The following is a 22,270-nucleotide window of genomic DNA, read 5'->3' on the forward strand; positions in this document are numbered from 1 at the left end:
GGTGAAAGAAGGCTTGAGCAGATGTTTATCCTTCTTCAGGGAAGACTCAGTGTTACACAGATGTTAGTAGGCCCAAATTCACCCACAGATTCCTTGTACCTAACGAAATCCTAATAAGAATTTCTTAAGGCTTGAAAGATTGTCTCTCTGAACATACACATATACATTCAAACAGATATACATATAAAGATATACATAATAAAGGTGATATTTCATGCCAGTGGCTTAACAGTTTTGGTCAAATTGACTTTGCACAAAACGATCCCCTCATTTATCCCCTCATTTTTTTTATCCAAACATAAAACAGTGATTAAAGGACACCAGAACATACTTTATAGAGCGAGAACAATCTTCCTAAGTGACATGAGATCCAGAAGCCACACACACAAAGATAATAGGTTTGATTGTGTAAGAACTTTATTAGGTATAGAGTCAAAGACAGCATAAACAAAAGGTTTAAACAGAATTAGAGGGAATCATTAACCCATGAAATTCATATACTTAACACACAAGTGCTCCTACAATCACTTAGAAAATGGCACTTCCTCCCTCCCTGGACAAAGGTATGAAGAGGCAACAGGTGACCGATGAACATGTGGTAAGTACTGAATCTCAGCAGGATCAGAAGAAATACAAGTTAAACCAGTGAACTATTTACACTGCAAAGCAAATGAGATGCTTCTGTGTGTTGAGTGAAGAAAAATGAATGACAGACCTTTGTGAATGGCAACTTGTCGATACCAGAATTTTCCTGGGCCAAACCAAGACTTCCTTTTGCACACAGTTTATCTCCCAACGACAGCAAAGGCACCAAACAAGCAGAAAAGAGAGGGTCACGAAAAATAGCTGGACTAGGTAGAACTCTACTCATTCCAAAATTAAAATTCTAGCCTTGCAGAGGCTCTATGGATTACTGGTAGAGTCCATCTTACCCAATTTCCTCTACTAAAAAAAAGGGGGGGGGGGGGCAAATTAAATAAATATAAACATGCCAGCATCATTGAAATAGGAAAGTGATACCACCTCATATCACACATGAAGAGAATACAGAAACAGCAGTTAGGGCCACATTAAAAGAACATGCCAGGATCTTTGGCGCACTCTACCCTCTGATAAGAGCAGCATAATGGAGAAAACGTAGGCAGAAGGAACTCTGAAAAACTAGACTAATATAACCCAACATGGTGGGATGAAGGTGCTTAAAATTCCTCTAAGAAGCCTTCATTCTAGATCCTAGTCTGAAGAGCAAAGGCAAGTTGGCAATATCTGTTAAAATACATCTATCTTGTGATCTACCAATTTATCCTCCAAAAATACTGGTAAAACCTTAGAAAAGCGTATGTAGATGAATGTTAATCGCAACACTTCCTTAAAAATATATAAACCCTGCCCTAACTGGTTTGGCTCAGTGGATAGAGCGTCAGCCTGCAGACTGAAAGGTCCCAGGTTCGATTCCGGCCAAGGGCATGTACCTTGGTTGAAGGCACATCCCCAGTAGGGAGTGTGCAGGAGGCAGCTGATCAATGTTTCTCTCTCATTGATGTTTCTAACTCTCTATCCCTCTCTCTTCCTCTCTGTAAAAAATCAATAAAATAGCTGAAACCGGTTTGGCTCAGTGGATAGAGCGTCGGCCTGCGGACTGAAAGGTTCTGGGTTCGATTCTGGTCAAGGGCATGTACCTGGGTTGCGGGCACATCCCCAATGGGGGATGTGCAGGAGGCGGCTGATCGATGTTTCTCTCTCATCGATGTTTCTGGCTTTCTATCTCTCTCCCTTCCTCTCTGTAAAAAATCAATAAATATATTTTTTTAAAAAAATCAATAAAATATATTAAATATATATATAAACCCTAGACCCACAGTGGTCCCTGCCCTCGCTAAATGCTCTATGAGATCTGCACTTCCGGTGAAGATGGAATTGGAGGGAAGAGTTTACCTTCCCACCTGAAATACTAACAAAATCTATAAAACCTTGGTGTTGAAGAGACTGGTCACTGGGCAACGAAACAGGCCCATGGGAAATGAGTGAGGGGAGTACTGGACTATGATTCCCCCAGGGAACCACATGCGGCATTTCCAAGACTGTGTGTGGTCTCTGTGGGGAGGCGATGGAGCTGAGGTGGTTGGAGTTCACAGGATAAAGTGCCTCAGGGCTCTTAGAGAAAAAACAACCTGACACCTGCAGCATCTTTACCCAAGTAAGAACTCTAGTTTTTAGCTAGAATCCTGAACAGGACGTGTGCGCGTGGAAATCACCTGAAGTTGCGGAAAGGACTGACAGCGTTCTAAGGAGAAATAGACAAATCCACAATGACGAGACTTTGACATGCATCTCAACAGAACAAGGAGACAGAAAATCAGCAAGGATACTGAAAACCTAGACGACACGACGTGCGAACTTGACTTAATGGGCACTTTGAAACTATTCCACCCAAGGACAGAATATACGTTCTCTTCAAATGCACAAAGCACACTGACCAAGGCAGACCATATGGTAGGCTTTAAAACGTCTCAAATTTAAAAGGGTTCAAGTCGTACAAAATGTTTTAGTGACCAGAACAGATGAAATTAGCAATCAATAACAAACATAACTGGAAGATCCCCAAATATTTGGACCTAAATAGCCCAATTTTTAGCAACCCATCAATCAAGAGATACCAGAAAGGGAAAATAGAAAGTATTCGAATGAAAAACCACAGAATATCAAAAGGTTTAACACTGTACTTAAAAGGAAATATAGCACGAATTGCTAAGGTATAAAACTCTCACATCAGCGACTTCAATTTCCACCCTAACACTTTAGAAAATGAACAATAAACACCCGAGTTAGCATAAAAATGGAATAATAAAGATAATAAAAATTGATCTTGCGAGATTTTTTTTATCTTTACCCAAGGGTATGTTTGTTGATTTGAGAGAGAGGAAGGGACAGAGAAAAACATCAATGTGAGAAACATCCATCATTTGCCTCCCGTAACTGCCCTGACTGGGGATTGAACCCGAAACCTAGCTATGTGTGTGCTCTGATTGGGAATCGAACTCGCACCTTTTTGGTATATGGCAGTGGTTCTGAACCTTCCTCATGCCACGGCCCTTTAATACAGTTCCTCATGTTGTGGTGACCCCCAATTTCATTGTTACAAATTGAACATAATTAAAACAGTGATTAATCACAAAAACAATATGTCATTATATATGTGTTTTCCAATGGACTTAGGCGACCCTGGTGAAAGGGTCATTCGACCCCCAAAGGGGTTGCGACCCAGAGGTTGAGAACCGCTGGTATATGGGTTGACGCTCCAACCAACTGAGCCACCTGGCGAGGGTGATCTTGGAGATATTTTATGCTTATTTTACAGAACTGATGTGACAAGTTTAAATTTTAAAAAATCATCCTTCACAAATGTAGTTTTCGGTCAGTTGTGATCCAAGTTACAGTGACCCACCCCATCTGCTCACACGTTCCACAAAGGTAACAATATGTGGGTGTTTTCAAAAATAGCTTTTGCAGCCTGGCCGGCCTGGCTCAGTTGGTTGAGCATTGTCCCATGCTCCAGGAATTCACTGTTTCACTTCCAGGTCAGGGCACATGGCTGGCCTTTAGGCTCAATCCCCAGTAGGGGGTGTGCAGGAGGGAGCTGACAGATGTTTCTCTCTCTTTTTTAAAAAATATGTTTTTATTGATTCCAGAGAGGAAGAGGGAGAGATAGAAACATCCATGATGAGAGAAAATCATGGATTGGCTGCCTCCTGCAAGTCCCCCACTGGGGATCGAGCCCCAACCCGGGCAGGTGCCTTGATCGGAATCGAACCTGGGACCTTTCAGTTCGCAGGCCGATGCTCTATCCACTGAGCCACAGCAGCCAGGGCAAATGTTTCTCTCTTGCCGATGTTTTGCTCTCTCCCTCTCCCTTCCTCTCTGTGAAATCAATAAAACATTTAAAAAAAAACAAAACAAAAAAACAGCTTTTGCAGAGGGAAAATGCACAGAGAAGCATCCAACTGTATATGACCAATTTACAAGAAAGAACTGTCTCTGATTCTGTCTTAGGTATGCTGCACAAGCTAGGAGGAGACAAAGCCATTATGGTGAACAGTTCCCAGGAGGAGCCTGGTACAGAAATCCAGGGTTTTCCCCATGTGTTAGTCTGTTCAAGGTGCCATAACCAAATACCACAGACTGGGTGGCTTCAACCAAAAGAAACTCATTCCTCAGAGTTCAGGAGGCTGAGTCCTAGATCAGGGAGCCAGCATGGGGGAATGCTTCCCGGCTGTAGACACTGGTCTTTCTGTGTCCTGACCTGGCAGAGAGGAAGCGAATCTCCCTGGTGCTCTTACTTTTTAACCCTTTTGGGTCCAACGTCCAGGCTGACTCGACAGACCAGGTGCTAGGAGCAGGTCCAACGTAGAGCTGAGGTCGACATCGCAAACCGCTGCGATTATATGCATTGTCAGTAAGGTGCTGGGTTGCATGTGGGGAAATGTTTCAAAAGATACCACACTATGAAATGTTTTAAAGAATAAACTCTTTGATTGAACATACTTAATAATATAACCAGTGAATTTTTGGTTTAAACTTAAAATAAGAACATTAAAAAGTTCAACATTTAATCCTGTCAATTAATTTGGACCAGACTGTTTGAATTCCAAAAATAAAATTGGACCGCAAAGGGTTAAGATACAAATCCTGTCATGACGGCTCCATTCTCCTGTCCTCCTCTAACCCCCATTAAATGCACAGAGAAGCATCCAACTGTATATGACCATGCACAGAGAAGCATCCAACTGTATATGACCAATTTTTTACTTCTCAAAGGCCCCATTTCCAAAGACCTGTACATTGGACTTCAACAATTACTTATTGCACACCAGTGTTCTTACATGAAAATACTGATGTTTATTCATATAAATATAGACAAGTTTTTTTTTTCAAATAAAATAAGTAATTTCTCTCTGCTCTGAAGTTCCTCATTCTTCAGTATGTCATGTTTTCCTTTCCTTCATTAGCCATGAGGCTTGTTAACTGTGTCATCTTTATCCACTCCAGGATTCACTCTTCGTTAGCACCCCAAAAATGTCTGTCAGCTGAGAGTGGTACCCTGGTTTTCCAGAAAGTCCCCTCCTTACATGTGATAGTTCTCATTCTACGGGGACCAACCCAAACTCTTCATGTGACGTTAAATCAGGCTCAAAGCCCCATCCAAAACATGGACAGTTCCACTTTGTTGTATGTGACCAATGAAATAGCTACAATTCCACTTTAAAATAACTTTAAAAGTACACTGGAGCCCAGCTGGCGTGGCTCATTGGGTGAGGGTCCACCTATGAACCAGAAGGTCATGGTGCAATTCCCGGTCAGGGGCACATGCCTGGTTTGTGAGCTCGATCCTCAGTGTGGGGCGTGCAGGAGGCAGCCAATCCATGATTCTCTTTCATCACTGATGTTTCTATCTCTCTTTCCCTCTCCCTTCCTCTCTGAAGTAAAAAATATATTAAAAAAAAGAAAACATATAAAGGAAAACAACATTGGGAATAAAATATCAGTGATTCTTATCAAATGAAGAATTGTCTTTATGAAAAAGGACCGATCCAACCATCTGAGCTGAATGAAGACCTATGATAAGGTCTCTGCCTCAGCTAACTTCAGATTCTTAGGTCAAAGTCATCAAGGACTTTTGCCCTTTGGCTTTCAAAGGGGGAAGCATCATCAAACGGCCCCATTTCTACAAAATGTATGTTAGAGACCAATGCACTTCCCCCCTGCCTCTGCATCTGCTCCTTTGAGACTCAGTCTTTGCTTTTGTTAACACCCTTAGGCCTTTTCTTCTGAATGTGAATTCTGATGTCGAACCAGGGATGAGCTCCGGCTGTACGCCTTCCCACATTTACTGCATTCGTAGGGTTTCTCTGAGGAATGACTTCTCTGATGCCGGATGAGGTCCGAGCCACTGCTGAAGGCCTTCCCACACTCATTACATTCGTAGGGTTTCTCTCCTGTGTGACTTCTTTCGTGCAGAATAAGGGAAGTGCGCTGACTGAAGGCCTTCCCGCAGGTCTTGCACGTGTATGGTTTCTCTCCAGTGTGGATCCTTTCGTGCTGGGCGAGGTGCGCGCTCTGACTGAAGGCCTTGCCACACTGATCGCATTCATACGGCCTGTCTTCCGTGTGGATTCTCTTGTGTCGTGTGAGAGATATCCGGTGACTGAAGGCTTTCCCACATTCCTCGCACTGGTACGGTTTTTCTCCGGTATGAATTCTCTGATGTTCGATAAGAAATGACTGGCGGCCGAAAACTTTACTACACTTGTTGCATTTGAAAGGCTTCTCTTCAGAATGAATGTTCTGATGTATTTTAAGGTTGGCAGTTTCAGAAAACATCTTCCCACATTCCTTACATTCAAAGAGTTTCTTTTTCCTCGTGTGGACTTTCTGATGCTGAATGAGGGATGAATGCCGGTGACAGACCTTCTCGCATTTATTGCACCTGTACAGTTTCTCTCCACTGTGAATTTTTAGATGCAGGATAAGGGTTGAAAGCCGCTGGAACACCTTCTCACACTTAGGGCATTTGTAGGGTTTCTCCGAAGCATGAATTCTCTGATGAAGCATGATGGATGAGATCCTATTAAAAGATTTCCCGCATTTTCTACATTTATAAGGATTCTCTAAACGGTGGCTGCTCTGCTGCCTCGAGGCCTTCTCACCCTCATTAGTTTTCTCTCCAGTATGAACTCTTTCATGTAGAACAAGGACTGATTTCTTTCGGAAGCCTCTCCCACATTTACTGCATTCATGGATTTTCTTTCCCTTGTGGATTTTCCTATGAAGTGAAAGAGATGACCTTCGAATGAAGGATTTCCCACGTTTCCTGCGCTGGTGAGCATTTTCATCAATGAGAGTTTTCTGATGTGTCCTGAGGGTTGGACACGGACTCAAGGCCTTCCCACAGTCAAAGGTTCCCTTTCCACCATGACTTTTCTCATGCAGAAGAAGCGTGGTTCTTTGCGTGAAGCTTTCCCCACATTCATCACATTCGTGGCTTTTCTTTCCATTGTGAATTCTCTGATGGAGGAGGAGGGATGAGACCTGTCTGAAGGCTTTTCTACAATGACTACATTCATAAGGTCTCTCTTCAGTATGGGAATTCTGATGAAGTTTAAGAGACAAGCTTTGACTAAAGGTTTTCCCACAGTCATTACATTTTAAAGACTTCTTCCCTGGATGCACTTTCTTGGGTTTCTTTAGGAGTGAATTTTTCGTGCAGCCTCTCTTTCCTGTGGGACCTTTTCGTGCTGCAGAAACTGGTTTCTGGTAGATGCTTTGCCCAGGTTTGTTGCAATGATCGGGATGTAACTTGTTGGTCTCACATTTAGACCCTGAGTGTGAAAGACATCAACAAATTAAACATCTGTTTTCTTATTTTTTTTTTAAATTGTCATGTAAGAAGCAAAGTTGAATTGACAGAAAATTTCTTAGAAAATAAGTGAAAAATTCATCCAACTTTACCACAAGAATAATCCCATTTTTTAAAGTTGAAAATATCCGAAAGCTGTGCATCTAAATTGAAAGTGTCCTTTCTAGGAGAATAGATTGCAGTAATATTTTCCTTCACTTTGGTTTTTCCTATTTTCTGAAATGTACATGTCCCTTAAGAATATCAAAACAGTCGTTTAAAATGACTAAAGTAGCTCTTTGAAATGCTAAAGGAAAGGCTCCGGCAGCTCTCTGTGATTGTATAGCGGTTAGTACTCTGCGTTGTGAAATGCCAAAAGAGTAGTGAAAAGTGAAAAACATCAGAAGAGAAATTTAAAACTGCTTGAACACCTTTTGATATTTTCCCAGAATTAACGTTAAGAAAAAATAATACTGTGAAATTAGAATTTCATTAGCCTGATTAAATTGGAGGCAGGGTTGGCTTTTAACTAAATACTCATTTTTGCAAGAGTCACTGGGAGCTCTCTTTTGAAGAGAGAAACCACTAACCTCAAGTTCTGTACTCTGTGAAAATATCCTTCAAGAGTGAAAGAGAAATAATGACTTTCTCAGACAAACAAATGTTGAGAGAATTCATTGCCAGTAGACGTATGCCATCAGTCCGAGTGGAAGGTGACCCCAGATCTTGAAAATCCCCCCCGGCTGCACCACAGCAAGGAAACGAAGGCCTCATCATGAATTGCTGGACCACTCCTTGTCATGCCATCCTTGGCTACATTTGCCTTACAGGAATATTTATTATGCTACTCTTCGTTCTAGTGGTTCACTGCTGTGGACCCCCAGTGAACAGGAACAGGGGGAATAACATACTTCCCTTAATCATAGCCTGTATGTTCCCACTCTCCCTTGCAACTACATATCCATCCTGCCCCTGCTTAACCAGGACCCAGGATGACACTATTAAGTCTTTCCTCTTATCAGGGGAGCTACTGCTACACTGGAGTAAAGCTCTGTATACGGAAAAGACAGGTCTACTGGACAGAACCCAGGGCCAACATCCAACAGGTTGCCTCCCAGATGATCTAGGGGTGGGGGGGGGGGGGGGGTGGGGTAATCTAGAAATGGCTTCTCCCATTGACAGGAACACTGTTAATGCTACTCATAGCCGTAACCTTAGGACAATGTCTTTTAAATTTCTTAACTTGTTTTATCTCATCTCGCCTAGATGCCTTTAAACTTCAAATGGTCCTACAAACCAGAAGAATTCCCTACAAACCCCTCTGAGAGGAAGAAACGGGAGGCTAACCCCTTGGTCATTGTCCCTTATCAGCAGGAAGCACCTAAGAGTGGTCGTCGTGCCTGTTCATCATAAAACCCCGTAGTCGTTGCACCACAAGGCTAAGAAAAGCTTGTGGGATAAGGGGGAGGGGGAGGTGGGATGAGAAGAGGCTAAAGGCTAAAGGCTAATTCTTTCTATAACATCTGGTTCCCTCTAAAGGGAACTTTCCTCAAACAGAACAATGTAACCCAGATGGGAAAATATAACCTATTGCCCCTTTTCCTGCAGTCTGGGCTAGCAAGATTTCTTGTCTGTGTGCTCACATGTTACAGAGGCCATGAATCGTAAAACAATACACAACCTCTGGAGAGGGCTGTCAGTGCTGGCGTCAGATCAGGCCCTTAGGTCTGGTCTCATGACCCCCCAACCCCACACATGGGGCTTTTTGCAAAGCCCCCCAAAGTTCCGGAAGCTCCATTCCATACTTGGGGAACAAAGAAGCCAAAAAGGTATAAAGGAAAAGCTTCCACCGGATTTCTTTGTTCAGATTTTTGGAGATGACTCCACTGAGACCACTGGTGTAATAAAGCTGTGTAACTCCCTTTCTCTAAGCATTAATTTGGTTTTTCTCCAGTCTTCTAGAACACTTGAACATCTTTTGATATTTTCCCAGAAATGTTAAGAAAAAAATAATACTGTGAAATTTGAATTTCATTAGGCTGATTAAATTGGGGGCAGGGTTGGCTTTTAACTACTCATTTTTGCAAGAGTCACTGGGAACTCTTTTTTTAAAAAAAAAACATTTCATTGATTTTTTAGAGAGGAAGAGATGGGTAGAGAGTTAGAAACATGGATGAGAGAGTAACATCGATCAGCTGCCTCCTGCACACCCCCCAATGGGGATGTGCCCACAACCAAGGTACGTGCCCTTGACCGGAATAAAACCTGGGACCCTTCAGTCCACAGGCCAACGCTCTATCCACTGAGCCAAACCGGTTAGGGCTTACTTTGTTATTATAAGGTACTTATGCTACCCGTGAAGTAGTACAGTATTATTTGAAAGTGGACTTGGATTAGTTGTAAATATATACTGTAAATTCTAGGGTATCCACTTTTTTAAAGTATAACTAATATGTTGCAAAAGGCAAAATAGAATCATGTAAAATGAAGATAAAAAATTAAAGAAAAATAGAAAAAGAATTAAAACCACAAAAGGCAGAAAAGAAGTGGGAGGCAAAAATAGGAACAAAGAATAAAGGCAATAAATAGAGAATAGCAACAAATATGGTTACTACATATTATTTCTGATATTGCATATCAACTATATCAATAATCACTATGAAAGTAAATGGTCTCAATGCACCAATTAAAAGAGATTGTCAGCGTGGATCAAAAAACATGAACCAACTATATGCTGTCTATAAGAAATCCACTTTAGATATAAAGACACATGAGATTAATAGTAAATGGAGGAGAAAAATATACCATCCCAACACTAGTCAAAAGCAAGCAGTAGTGGATATATTGATTTTGGATATAGCCGACTTAAAAAGACGGAAAGTTATCATAGATAAAAAGGGGCATTACAAGATGATAAAGGGGTCAATTCTTCAGGAAGACATAACAATTCATATGTGTGTGCCTAACAACGGAGCATCAACCTAATTGAGACAAAAACTGATCGACCTACCAGGAGAACTAGACGAATCCACTATCACAGCTGGGAACTTCCATACCCCCTCTCGGAAACGGACAGAGCCAGCAAGCAGAAGATCAGTAAGGACACAGAAAAACTCAACCATACCATCATGCAACTATACAATATATAACTGACATCTGCAGACTACTTCATCCAACAACAGCAGAATGGTGTTATTCTCAAGCTCACCTGGAATACTCACCAAGACAGAGTGAAAAGGCAACCTGAGGAATGGGAGAAAATACTTGCAAATCACATCTATACTAATAAAAGGGTAATATGCTAATTAGACCAGGTCGACCAGACATCTTCCAGAGATCCAGATTCCTTCTGGACAAAGCCATGGTGGTGGGGGCCAAGGCAGAGGTGGTTAGGAGTGATCAGGCCGCAGGGGAGCAAGCTGTTAGGAGGCAATCAGGCTGGCAGGGGAGGGCAGTTGGGGGCAACCATGCAGGGAGGCAGGTGAGTGGTTAGGAGCCAGCGGTCCCGGACTGGAGAGGGTGTAGGCCAGGCTGAGGGATTCCCCCTGCTCCCTGAGCATGAATTTCATGTACCAGGCCTCTAGTATCCGATAATAAGCTAAAATGCAGAATACGTAAGGAAATTCTACAAGTCAACAAGGAATGACAATCCTATTGAAAATGGGCAAAGGACTTTACTAGTTCTCCAAAGAAGATGGACAAATGGCTAATGAACATATGAAAAGATTTCATCACCAATCAATGGGGACATGCAAATGGAGCCCACAGTATCACCTCACACCCATAAGGATGGCTACCACAAAAACAAAACAGAACAAAAAGCTGAAAACAACCACTGCTGAAAAAATGGTAAGCCTTGTGAACCCCTGGAGCAAATGAGAAATGGTGCAGCTACTGTGGAAAGCAGTAGGGAGGTTTCTCAGAAAATTAATAAACAGAACCACCATATGATCCGTGATCCCACTTCTGGGAACATATGCAAAGGAATTAAAACCAGGGTCTCAAAGTGTCATCTGTGCTCACGTGTCCATAGGTAGCACCATTATTCACAGTAGCCAAGAGGTGGAAGAAACCCAAAGGTCCATCAACAGATGAATAGAGCCCTAGCCAGTTTGGCTCAGTGGACAGAGCGTCGGCCGGCAGACTAAAGGGTCCCAGGTTCAATTCTGGCCAAGGGCACATGCCCGGGATGTGGGCTTGATCCCCCCCAGTGGAGGGCATGCAGGAGGCAGCTGATCCATGATTCTCTCTCATCATTGATGTTTCTCTCTCCCTTCCTCTCTGAAATCAATAAAAAAAACATACATAAAAAACAAACAAAAAGATGAATAAATTTTAAAAACGTGGTAGAGTCATCCCTACATATCCTCGGGGGATTGGTCCAGGATCCCCATGGAGACTAAAATCCATGGATGCTCAAGTCCATTCTATAAAATGCCATAGTATTTGCAACATAATCTCCATCCATAAACTTTAAATCATCTCTAGAATGCTTATTATATGTAAAGAAAACAATGTAAATGCTGTATAGTTACTATACTGTATTGTTAAGAGAATAATGGTAAGGGGGAAAAATGTATATGTTTAGTATAGATCAGTGGTTCTCAACCTTCCTAATGCCACGACCCTTTAATACAGTTCCTCATGTTGTGGTGACCCCTAACCATAAAATTTTCGTTGCTTCTTCATAACTGTAATTTTGTTACTGTTATGAATCGTAATGTAAATATCTGATATGCAGGATGTATTTTCAGGGGTCACGACCCACAGGTTGAGAACCGCTGGTATAGATGAACCACTGTAGGTCTAATTATATAGTGCCCGCCGGCAATATTAACATTTCCCCCCAAATGTTTTCTTTTCCTTTTTCTTTATTGATTAAGGTATTACATGTAGAAAGTGCCTGGGAAAGGCTCCTGAGGCGATTGTCATCTGAATCCATTGGCACCTGGCAGAGCCATGACCTGGAAACATACCTTGCCAGAGGCAGGTGTGTTGTTAGCCTGACCTTTAGTTCAGGCACCAGGAGGTGGGTTTCCTGATCTAAGTTCGGCCAGGTACCAGTGCTGGAAGCTAATTCCAGCAGGTCATAAATACAAGAAGTTCATCAAAAGGTTGTTGGACCGCCCTAACCAGTTTGGCTCAGTGGATAGAGCATCGGCCTGCGGACTCAAGGGTCCCGGGTTCGATTCCGGTCAAGGGTATGTACCTTGTTTGCGGGCACATCCCCAGAGGGGAGTGTGCAGGAGGCAGCTGATCTATGTTTCTAACTCTCTATCCCTCTCCCTTCCTCTCTGTAAAAAAATCAATAAATTAAAAAAAAAAAAAAAAAAAAGGTTGGTGGACCTTGAGCCTTCAGCAAGGGCTGGAAAATCACATGTTATTGCCTGCTGGGAATGGCTAAGGGCATTTCCCCAAACCTGAAAAGGATGCATAATTGCTTGCTTGCTTCCAGACAGTTGAGGGCATTTCAGTCTACATGTTACTGCCTCCTACTGGCAAAACACCTGAACAGATGTAGGCAGTTCCCCCAACCCAACAACGCCTCTGTATACTAAATCTTGGTCTTTGATGTGTATATCTACCTTGCCTTAGGACAATCCTATCTACTAAAGAGGGAATATGTTAACTGATCCTCACGCTGTCACAAAGATGGTGGCGCCCACAAGCCACTAGATGCTGTTGCCCAGTGCCCTCAGCTGAGCCTGCTCTGGTGTCTGCCAGTCCCCTCAGCACCCCCAGCTGCCCAGGGCTGGCCGGAGGCGCAGGCAAGCCTCGATGGTGGCTGCCCAGCAACCCAGGGTGGGCCCGAGGGATGACCAAACAAATGAAAAACCAGGCCGGCAGGGGGGTTAGTGAGGGATGACCAAATGAATGAATAGCAGGCTGCATGGGGCGACCAAACTGGTGGGGGGAGGGGGGCAGTTAGGAGCGACCAGTCCGACAGGGAGGGGGCAGCTGGGGGCGATCAGGCCAGCATGCAGAGGTAGTGAGGGGCTATCAGGCTGGCAGGGGTGGGGGGGCAGTTAGGGGCGACCAGGCAGGCAAGCAGGTGAGCGATTAGGAGCCAGCAGTCCAGGATTGTGCGAAGGACCCAGATTGGAGGGTGCAGGCTGGGCTGTGGGACCCCTCCCTGCTCACACCCCATACACAAATTTCATACACCAGGCCTCTACTTTGTGTTAATAAAGAGCAAGGGGTGCAGAGATTCAAGAGAACTTGGTTTCATTAGATAAGTCTCCTCTGGCTTCCCAAAATGCCTTCCAAAATTATGTTTTGTTTCTGGACTCTTTAATAATTTACCACAGCCCTTCCTCCTGATTCCTGAACCCTTCTAGATGCTGGACAAGACCCCCAGCAACCAGGAACGGACACAATTATCCGGGCCCAGCCAGAAGTGATGATTACAAAGAAGCCACAAGAACGCACATAATTTCCTTTATCTTAAACTTTAGTAAAACTTCCTGGTATCTTACTGTATAAAATAAACGCACTGTGTCTCCATCATAGAGGACAGCTGTCGCACCTGGCCCCAGTTTTTCCCTTCTACCTTTGTGTCTGTCTTTTTCTTTCATTTTCTCAATCCCCAGCTGTCCCTACTCAAGATCTGGACGGCGTTCTAGCCTAGCCGCACTGAACGCAGTAAAAGAGATAATATTTATAAGGACATATGTGTCCTTATCACCTCATTCCCCCAAATGTTTTTCTTTTTAAAATATATTTTATTGATTTTTTACAGAGAGGAAGGGAGAGGGATAGAGAGCCAGAAACATCAATGAGAGAGAAACACTGATCAGCTGCCTCCCACACGCCCCCCCACTGGGGATGTGCCTGCAACCAAGGCACATGCCCTTGACCAGAATCGAACCCGGGACCCTTGAGTCCGCAGGCCGACGCTCTATCCACTGAGCCAAAACGGTTCTGGCCCCCCAAATATTTTCAATCCACAATTGGTTATATTCACAAATGTGGAACGGATACAGAAGGCCGAACTTGTATACATACAATGGAATATTATGCCCTTAGAAAGAAGGAAATTCTCGTCCTAGCTGGTGTGGCTCAGTGGGTAGAGTCTGTCGACCTGCGGACTCAAGGGTCCCAGGTTCGATTCTGGTCGGGGGCATGTGCCTTGGTTGCAGACACATCCCCCGTGGGAGGTGTGCAGGAGGCAGCTCAGCGATGTTTCTAACTCTCTATCCCTCTCCCTTCCTCTCTATGAAAAATCAATAAAATATATTTTTTTTAAAAAGAGAAGGAAATTCTGTCACATGCTACAATGTGGATGAACCTCAAGGCTATCCAGCTAAGTAAAAAAAAGCCAGTCAGAAAGGTCAAATACTGTGTGATTCCATTCCTATGAAATAGCTACAATCATCCAAATTGCAGAGATGGAGCAGGAAGGTGGCTGCCAGGGGCTGAGGAGGACCAGAACTTATAGGGCAGCCCTGGCGGTTTGGCTCAGTGGATAGAGCATTAGCCTGCAGACTCAAGGGTCTCAGGTTCAATTCCGGTCAAGGGCATGTACCTTGGTTGCCAGCACATTCCCAGTGGGGGGTGTGCAGGAGGCAGCTGATGGATGTTTCTCTCTCATAGATGTTTCTAGCTCCCTGCCCCTCTCCCTTCCTCTCCGTAAAAAATCAATAAAATATGTTAAAAAAAAAGAAAAAAGAAGAAATGAAATACATATGAGATCTGTTAAAAAAAAACAACTTAGAAGGCAGTGTTTCAGCGTTGCAAGATACAACATTCTGGAGATCTGCTGCAGGACAATGTGAATATACTCAAGTGCACATTTAAAAATGGTTAGGATAGTGTATTTAATGTCACTAGTGGCCTGGTGAATGAAATTGTGCACATTAGAAGGGAATTAATTAGAGGAAATATTTTAATATTGCTATTTGCCCTTTCTCTATAATGGAAGTGTTAGAGATGAAAGAAAATTAGTAAAATGTGTATGAAATAATGTATGTTTATTAATAAATAACATGATAGTACAAGACATGATATAAAAACAATAACGATATGAAAAAACATTATCTAAAAACAACAAAAACGTGATAGAAAAATAACCCCGATACAAACAAGTTATAAAATGATTAAACTTATTCCAGTATCTCCCTGTACACCACATTAAGAGTGAAAGCACTTTTAGAGTACGTGACTAATTTCCCTTGTGCTGAAATATTTAGAACTTTAATTTAACAACACACCCTCTTTGAACTCGAGAGAAAGCATACAACAGACCATGTCCGAAAACGAGTTCAGGTAGGAATATTTCTACTCTGTCTAGAGTTTGTCCTTAATAGTCATCCCAAATGCTGGCAATCACGGGAAACTGTCTTTGAATCAATTTAAATGGGAGGCCAGGGTCAGATGGGCACAAATCACGTCAACCTCAGAGCAACCTCCCCCTCTGCAGATTCTGTTATTACTTCTGCTTTGATTATGTTAGGTCGCAATCTTTTAATAATAAATTGAGGACCATTGCAAAGACCTATTTACTATTAAGATTTCTCAGCAGCATGATGATTGTAATGCTATCAATTTTAATTTATGACACGGCATGCCTGAATGAGTAATACTAGTAAGAAACTCAATGGGAAAATTTTCCTTTTCAGTACCACCTGTTGAAATCAATGGAATCATCACTCAAATATGTGAAAATCTCCATAGAGTACATCCAAAATTTCTTCATTTAATTTTTAAAACTGCTCATTTTTTTGAGAAATGACTGCACCGTTAGCCTCACATTTAACGAGGTACATTCTGCCAACAGTTCCTCGTGAGATGCTCTCTGTCGCCGAAGCCGCCTTTTTTCAACTTCAGAGGCACGTTGCTCTGCAGACATATTCTGCCGGTAGCGCCGTACTTTTTCGGCTTCGTATTTACGGTACGCCAACAGCTGCTCTTCAGAGAAATTCTGCCGCCGAAGCCGCCTTCTTTCAGTTTCATAGGCACGGCGCTCTGCAGACATTTTCTGCCGATAACGCCGGCTTCTTTCGGCTTGAGATCTACGTCGTGCCAATAGCTGCTCTTCAGATAAATTCTGTCGCTGACGCCGCCTTCTTTCAGCTTCAGAGGTACACTGCTCTTCAGCCGTTTTCTGCCGCGGGACCTCCCTCCACGGCGGGCAAGCAGCTCCGCCATGAACGCGCCTGTTCTTGCAGTCTCCTGGTGATCGGCAGTTACGGCGTGAGGGCGTGACAACCATTAGCACATGGCCTCTTTATCATACAGGATACTTTTTACCACAACGCAAAAGCCTCAGAGAAGTGTTAAAAAAAAAAAAAAAAAAAAAAATCCCACACAACTTGATCAACCAAAGAGGAATCTATTATAATGATAAGGGACTGAGTTCTTACCAAGTAGTCAAAATGAACAGTATGGAAAAGATTTTTAATTTTTGGAAGGACTGAGGACAATGCTGCAGCTGGAACACCATCGCTGGAGTGCTAGCATTAAATCAGTGGGAATATGCTTTCTCTGAGGGAAGTGTGACTGCCGAGGCAGGGACAAGGCTGTGAAGACCCGAGCTTCTGAGACTAAAGGCTGGGGCTCGCACCCAGCCCTCGGCCACTCCCTAGCTGGGTCTGTGTTCTCATCCCTAACACAGGAGTAACCGTGCCTGCCTCTCAGCACTGCTGGTGGGAAGAGTGCCTGCACCCAGGAAGGGCCTATGAAATGGCACTCTTCTCCCTGTGGGGGGACAGTCATACCGGGGCCCCGAGGTGGGGGAGGGGCTCCGGTGTCAGCTGCAGGTGGCCCTCCCACTATGGAATGTGCCCGTACACGGTCCCAGGCCCTGGCCCTGTCACTCACCCAGGCCACAGGGCAGTCTCACGAATCTCTCCATCCAGGGCGCTTGTCCTTTCTCCAACAAGGCGATCATACTGGGCTTCCGACCGCACAGTCCTGCACACAGGAAAACACGGATGGAGCAGGACATGGGTACCACGGCGCCGGGGCCCAGCCCTGTGCCGATGGGAGGGGATTCTCGGGCACAAAGGGAGCGTGGAGGGGGCAGAGGGCCACCGGAGAGTGTGGCGGATGCAGGCTCGGGCACCCCCGGCCGTTCTTCCTAACTACAGAGCCAACTGGTTTCCTGGAAAGTTAGAGCAGGAGCTTGAGGGTGGTCATTAAGCTGCTGCCTATTGGCTCCCGACCCCATCCTTGTCTGCTCCGTACTCCACACCCCTCCTCTGCCAGCTGCTCCCCGAGTGTGTCTGTAGTTTCAAGTTCTTTTTCCCCCATCCACTCCCAAAGCCGGCCCTCTCCTGCCCTTTCAGGAGTACAATGCCAGGCAGTGCATCCCTCAGTCCCGAGAGCCCAGCCTCTCCCCGTGCCCTGGGTGGTGGCTGCATCTGCAGTGCTCTCTCTGTGTCACCCATGCCCACTGTGCCCCTTTAGACTTCCTGACCTCTCTCTCTCTCTCAACACAAGCGAGGTCCTCAAAAGGTTACATACACAGCGACTATCTGAGCCGCAATTCCGCTCACAGGTACATGCATCCCCACAAAAACTCAGACACAAAGGTCAAGCGGCATGTTCGTAAGAGCTCAAGAGTGGAAACAGCACAGGTGCCCGTCATGGATTCACGAATGTGGCCTGTACAATGGGCTGTTAATGGGCCGTGAAGAGGACCGAGCTGTGGGTGTACTGTTGTGAAGGCCAACCTCTATTCTGTAAAACTGCTGTTCGGAATCCTCTGCTAGTCTTTGGACAGCCTGTAATTCTGAAAAAATAACTGTGCTTTCTAGCCTGCTTGAATAACGGGGGAGATAAACTTAGCTGTCTGACCTTGTAGGCCAGAGACTAGATACACCCAATGCCATGCCAGGTGCATTTTTAATCGGATAGAACTGTGTAGTTTTCAAGGCCGCCTGCAAGCACACAAAGGGCTGGCTCTTCCATAAAAAAGGAAGTTCTCCTTGTAGCTTTGCTTAGAATTTGGATTCATTTCCCTAGGCCCGCCGCAATGAATAAAGTGTAACTCCGAACTCTCAGAGCGTTGCTTGGTTCTTGTCCGGTTTTTCTGTGACACTGTCACCCACTGCAGCTTGATGAACCTTGAGAACACGGTGCCCCGTGGAAGAAGGAGACACTGAGGACCACGTCCTGTGTGACTCCGTGTCCATGAAAGGCAGGAACTGGCAAGTTCTAGGGCCAGAGAGGGACTAGTGTTTGCCAAGTGGGGGCTCAGTGGGCGTGGGTGGGGACAGGGACAGTGAGTGCGAAGGGCCTGGTTTTTCCTGGGGTGAAGGTGTCCTAGATGGACTGTGCGGATGGACACACGCCTGTCGATAGAACAGAAACCCTGAGCGTACCCCTCCTAAGGGAGGATGTACAGTGTGCGAGTCCTATCTCCAGAAAGCTGCTAAAAGAAAGCCAACCCTAACTGGGGTGGCTTGTTTCCCTGACGACTGACTGCCAGGTTCCCATCCCTCAGGGCCAGCGGGCGGGGGCTCACCGAGAGAGACCAGGGTCTGGTAGTTCTCCAACATGACGCCCTTGTACAGACCTCTCTGCTGGGGGCTCAGTCCCTCCCACTCCTCCTGGGAGAAGTAGATGGCCAGGTCCCCGAACGTCACCACCTGCAACGGAAAATCCCACAACGGTCACCGTGGGCTCCTGTGTCCACACGCCTGGAGCAGACAGCGGGCCTGTCCCAAACGGGAGATGCAGGGGCCAGGAACCTACTCGGGACATCTGGAGATGGGAGCCCAAAGGGGCAGGAGTATTCACACAAGACGACACAGTGTGGCCTGATGTTAAAGACTGTGCCTTCCCTGACCGGTGTGGCTCAGTGGATAGAGCGTCGGCCTGCGGACTGGAGGGTCCCAGGTTCGATTCTAGTCAAGGGCATGTACCTGGGTTGTGGGCACAACCCCAGTAGGGGGTGAGCAGGGGGCAGCTGATCGATGTTTCTCTCTCATGGATGTTTCTTACTCTCTATCCCTCTCCCTTCCTCCCTGTAAAAAAATCAATAAAATATATTTTAAAAATAAAAAAGACAGTGTGCCTGGCCTACGTGGCTCAGCGGTTGAGTGTTGACCTATGACTTGATTCCAGTCAGGGCACATGCCCAGGATGCAGGCTCCATCCCGGGAGGGGGCGTGCAGGAGGCAGCTGATCCATGATTCTCTTTCGTCATTGATGTCTGCCTCTCTCTCTCTCTCCCCCCCCTCTCTGAAGTTAATACAAATATATGAAGAGTAAAAAAGGCTTGCACAGAAGGCATGTTAACTTGGACTTCTGGGCACCGAGTCTAGGCATCTTCCTGGGCTCCTACCCGTACGTCCTGGCCTACTTAGTGCTCACGGTAGATGTGACCCGGCACTGCCAGGAGGATCGCAGCACTGACAGACGAGGGGAGGGAGGGGAGGTGCCTGAGTGACGCTCTCACAGACCCTGCCTGGAGGAGCAGGCAGCCTGACTCGGCTCCCGGCCCACCGTGCGTACACCCGACTCAGCAGAAGGGTCTCTGCAGATGTTGCCAAAATCCCCCTCTTCAGTGGCCTGAGCAGGGGGACGGCCAGGGCTGCCCAGGGGGCCACTGGACTCACAGGCCCCGAGAGGCGGCTCCTCTCCGCCCATCATAGGCGAGGCGGGCGGGGAGCCAGGGAGACCGAGGCAGGAGCTGGGTTGGGCCTGCGGCTGCTGGTTCAAAGATGGAAGAAGGGCCGAGTGGAAAGCAGGAGGAGGGGCGGGAGAAGGTGAGGCCGCAGCCAGCCGACGCCCGGATTTCAGTGTGGGAGACCCAAAGCAGAGGCCCAGTGACACAGGCCAGGCCGAGCCCAGCTCCCAGGTAGGAAGGGGAAATAACAGATCCTGCTGGCAAGTTAGTGGTGACGTGTGCAGCCACAGGGAACCATCGCACAGCTCAGCGGGCGGAGCTGCTGGTAATGAGAAGCTGAGGGAGAAGTCACTGCGCAATCACTTCAGAGGCGAAGCCAGCTGGTCCCAGGGGGCTGGCGCTGCCACCTCCAGGCCTGGCCTTACCACCTCACAGCTCGCCGCCCACGCACGCGGCCTGAGCAGTTATGGGAGTCTAAGTCGGAGAGGATTCCTCCTTGTAAAGTGGGTTGTAAAAGTAGAGACAAGGCGCCATTAGGAGGTTAGCTCTGGAGCACAACATGGGGTCCGCCCCCCTCCCCGCCTCAGCAGGTTCCGGGGAGGGGGGCGTGGCTCTGCACCCCGAGACATCAGTGGCTGTCGTCTTCCCCCTGGGGAGGGTGTTTCTCACCCCCGGCAGGAACCCGGAGGTGCTGAAGGAACGGAGTGATCAGTGCACTCTGAAACAAAGGCGGGGGCCCCCCTCAGGCTCCCCCCTTCTGTGGTGATGGCAGGGACCCGGGGACCAGGTCTGGGCTGGGTCCCCATGAGGCAGGACGGTCACGGAGGGAAAGCACACATTCCGGGTCTCACAAGACGGAACACTCCAGAAGGAAGAGCAATGGCTGCTTACCCTGGGCTTGGGCTTCACCCGTGTGGCTGGCATCCTTTCCTCCTCGCGGAGAGTCCTCACCTGGGGCGGGGCAGCGCGCAGGGCAGGTGGGACTGCGGGAGAGGAGGGGTCAGGAGGCTGGCTGGCCTTCTGGGCTGTCCTGGAGTCTCGATGGGAGAGCCCAGAGGCCCTCGCCTGGACACACGTGCTCACAGGTGCGCACATGCACAGGACAGGTGGGAACACCGGGGGCACCAGAGGTCAGCTCGCAGTGACCGGAGAGGACAGGAGAGGCCGCAAGTTTCCCCCGTGGCACCCGGGGACGGGGACATGGTAGAGAGAGCTGTATTCACTCTGGCACCGGGCCAGGGCACTAGGAGTGCACCTGAGTTAATGCAGACAGACCGTAAGCAGCAGACACAGTAAGTCAGCAAATTACACGGTGTTTGGGGAAAAAGCTGTCTTTCTCCACACTGTGAGCTGAGCTGTGGTGCTCCCGAGGTTCTGACCTCCGTCCCGTGTGTGCAATGTGAGCACGTGTGTGTCCAGGGAGAGGGGTGTCTTGCAGTGTCACCCTGTTCTCACACTCACTACCTGGACCAGTGGCAGGCCGCCAGGTCAGGGGTGATCCTACCGGTCAGGTGGCCGGTCGCCGGTAGTGGGTGCCCAGGGGACCCATGACTTCTGTCCCACGTGGCCAGTCAGAGGTTCCCACGACCCCCTCCCTGGGGCCCACAATTTGCTGGAATGGCTCGCAGAATTCTGGGAAACAGTGCCTTCCGTGTGGCGGTTTGTGACAGAGGCTCTGACAAAGGACACAGGGCAGCAGGTGCGCAGGGCGAGGCCTGGGAGAGCCCGGGGCACAGGAGCCTCTGTCCCCGGGGAGCTGGGGTGCGTCAGCCTCTGGTGCGTGGAAGTGTTCACTCACCCAGGAGCTCTCTGAACCCCCCAGTTTAGGGATCACACAGGTGTGATCGACCACTAACTGCTTCCAGCCCTTCCCCGCTCTCTGGAGAAGGGGGTGCTGGAAATGCCAAGCTTCCAATCGTGGTTGGTCTTTCGGGGGGGACAGCCCCTACCTGGGAGCACCCAGAGTCTCCTCATTAGAAGAGAAGACCCTCTTACCACTCAGGAATTTACATGCGTGGGGAGCCCTGTGTCAGGACCCAGAGGCAGATAACCTGTTTTTTTTCTCCCTATTGTTACACACGGAGCGTGTTAGACAGCAGTGAGGGCTGGGTAAGGAAGCCCGGGACTGGTGGGTGGGTGGGCAGAGGCAGGTGGCAGAAGTAGAATGTTTATGGGGAGGCCCTAGCTGGTGTGGCTCAGTGGACAGAGCGTTGGCCTGTGGACTGAAGGGTCCCGGGTTCAATTCCAATCAAGGGCACATGCCTGGGTTGTGGGCTCCGTCCCCAGTAGGGGGCGCGCAGGAG

At 46.9% G+C, this 22,270-nt stretch overlaps 1 protein-coding gene across 2 annotated transcripts in view; it reads right to left on the bottom strand.

The window, feature by feature from the left end:
- Nucleotides 1-211: 211 nt before the first annotated feature.
- ZNF667 (zinc finger protein 667) overlaps nt 212-22,270 on the bottom strand; it is a 29,760-nt gene continuing 7,701 nt past the window's right edge. For both annotated transcript variants that reach the window (XM_070401678.1, XM_070401677.1), the window contains exons 3-6: nt 20,859-20,950; nt 18,861-18,984; nt 17,213-17,305; nt 212-7,376 (exon numbers count right to left, since the gene is read on the bottom strand). In XM_070401678.1, coding sequence (XP_070257779.1) covers nt 5,812-7,376; nt 17,213-17,305; nt 18,861-18,984; nt 20,859-20,950 — 1,874 coding nt within the window. In that variant the 3' untranslated portion in view covers nt 212-5,811. The remainder of the gene's footprint in view (nt 7,377-17,212; nt 17,306-18,860; nt 18,985-20,858; nt 20,951-22,270) is intronic.

Source organism: Myotis yumanensis, unplaced genomic scaffold, assembly GCF_028538775.1.
Source record: "Myotis yumanensis isolate MYYU_CA2020_CCGP unplaced genomic scaffold, mMyoYum1.0.hap1 SCAF_23, whole genome shotgun sequence".
NCBI lineage: Eukaryota > Metazoa > Chordata > Mammalia > Chiroptera > Vespertilionidae > Myotis > Myotis yumanensis.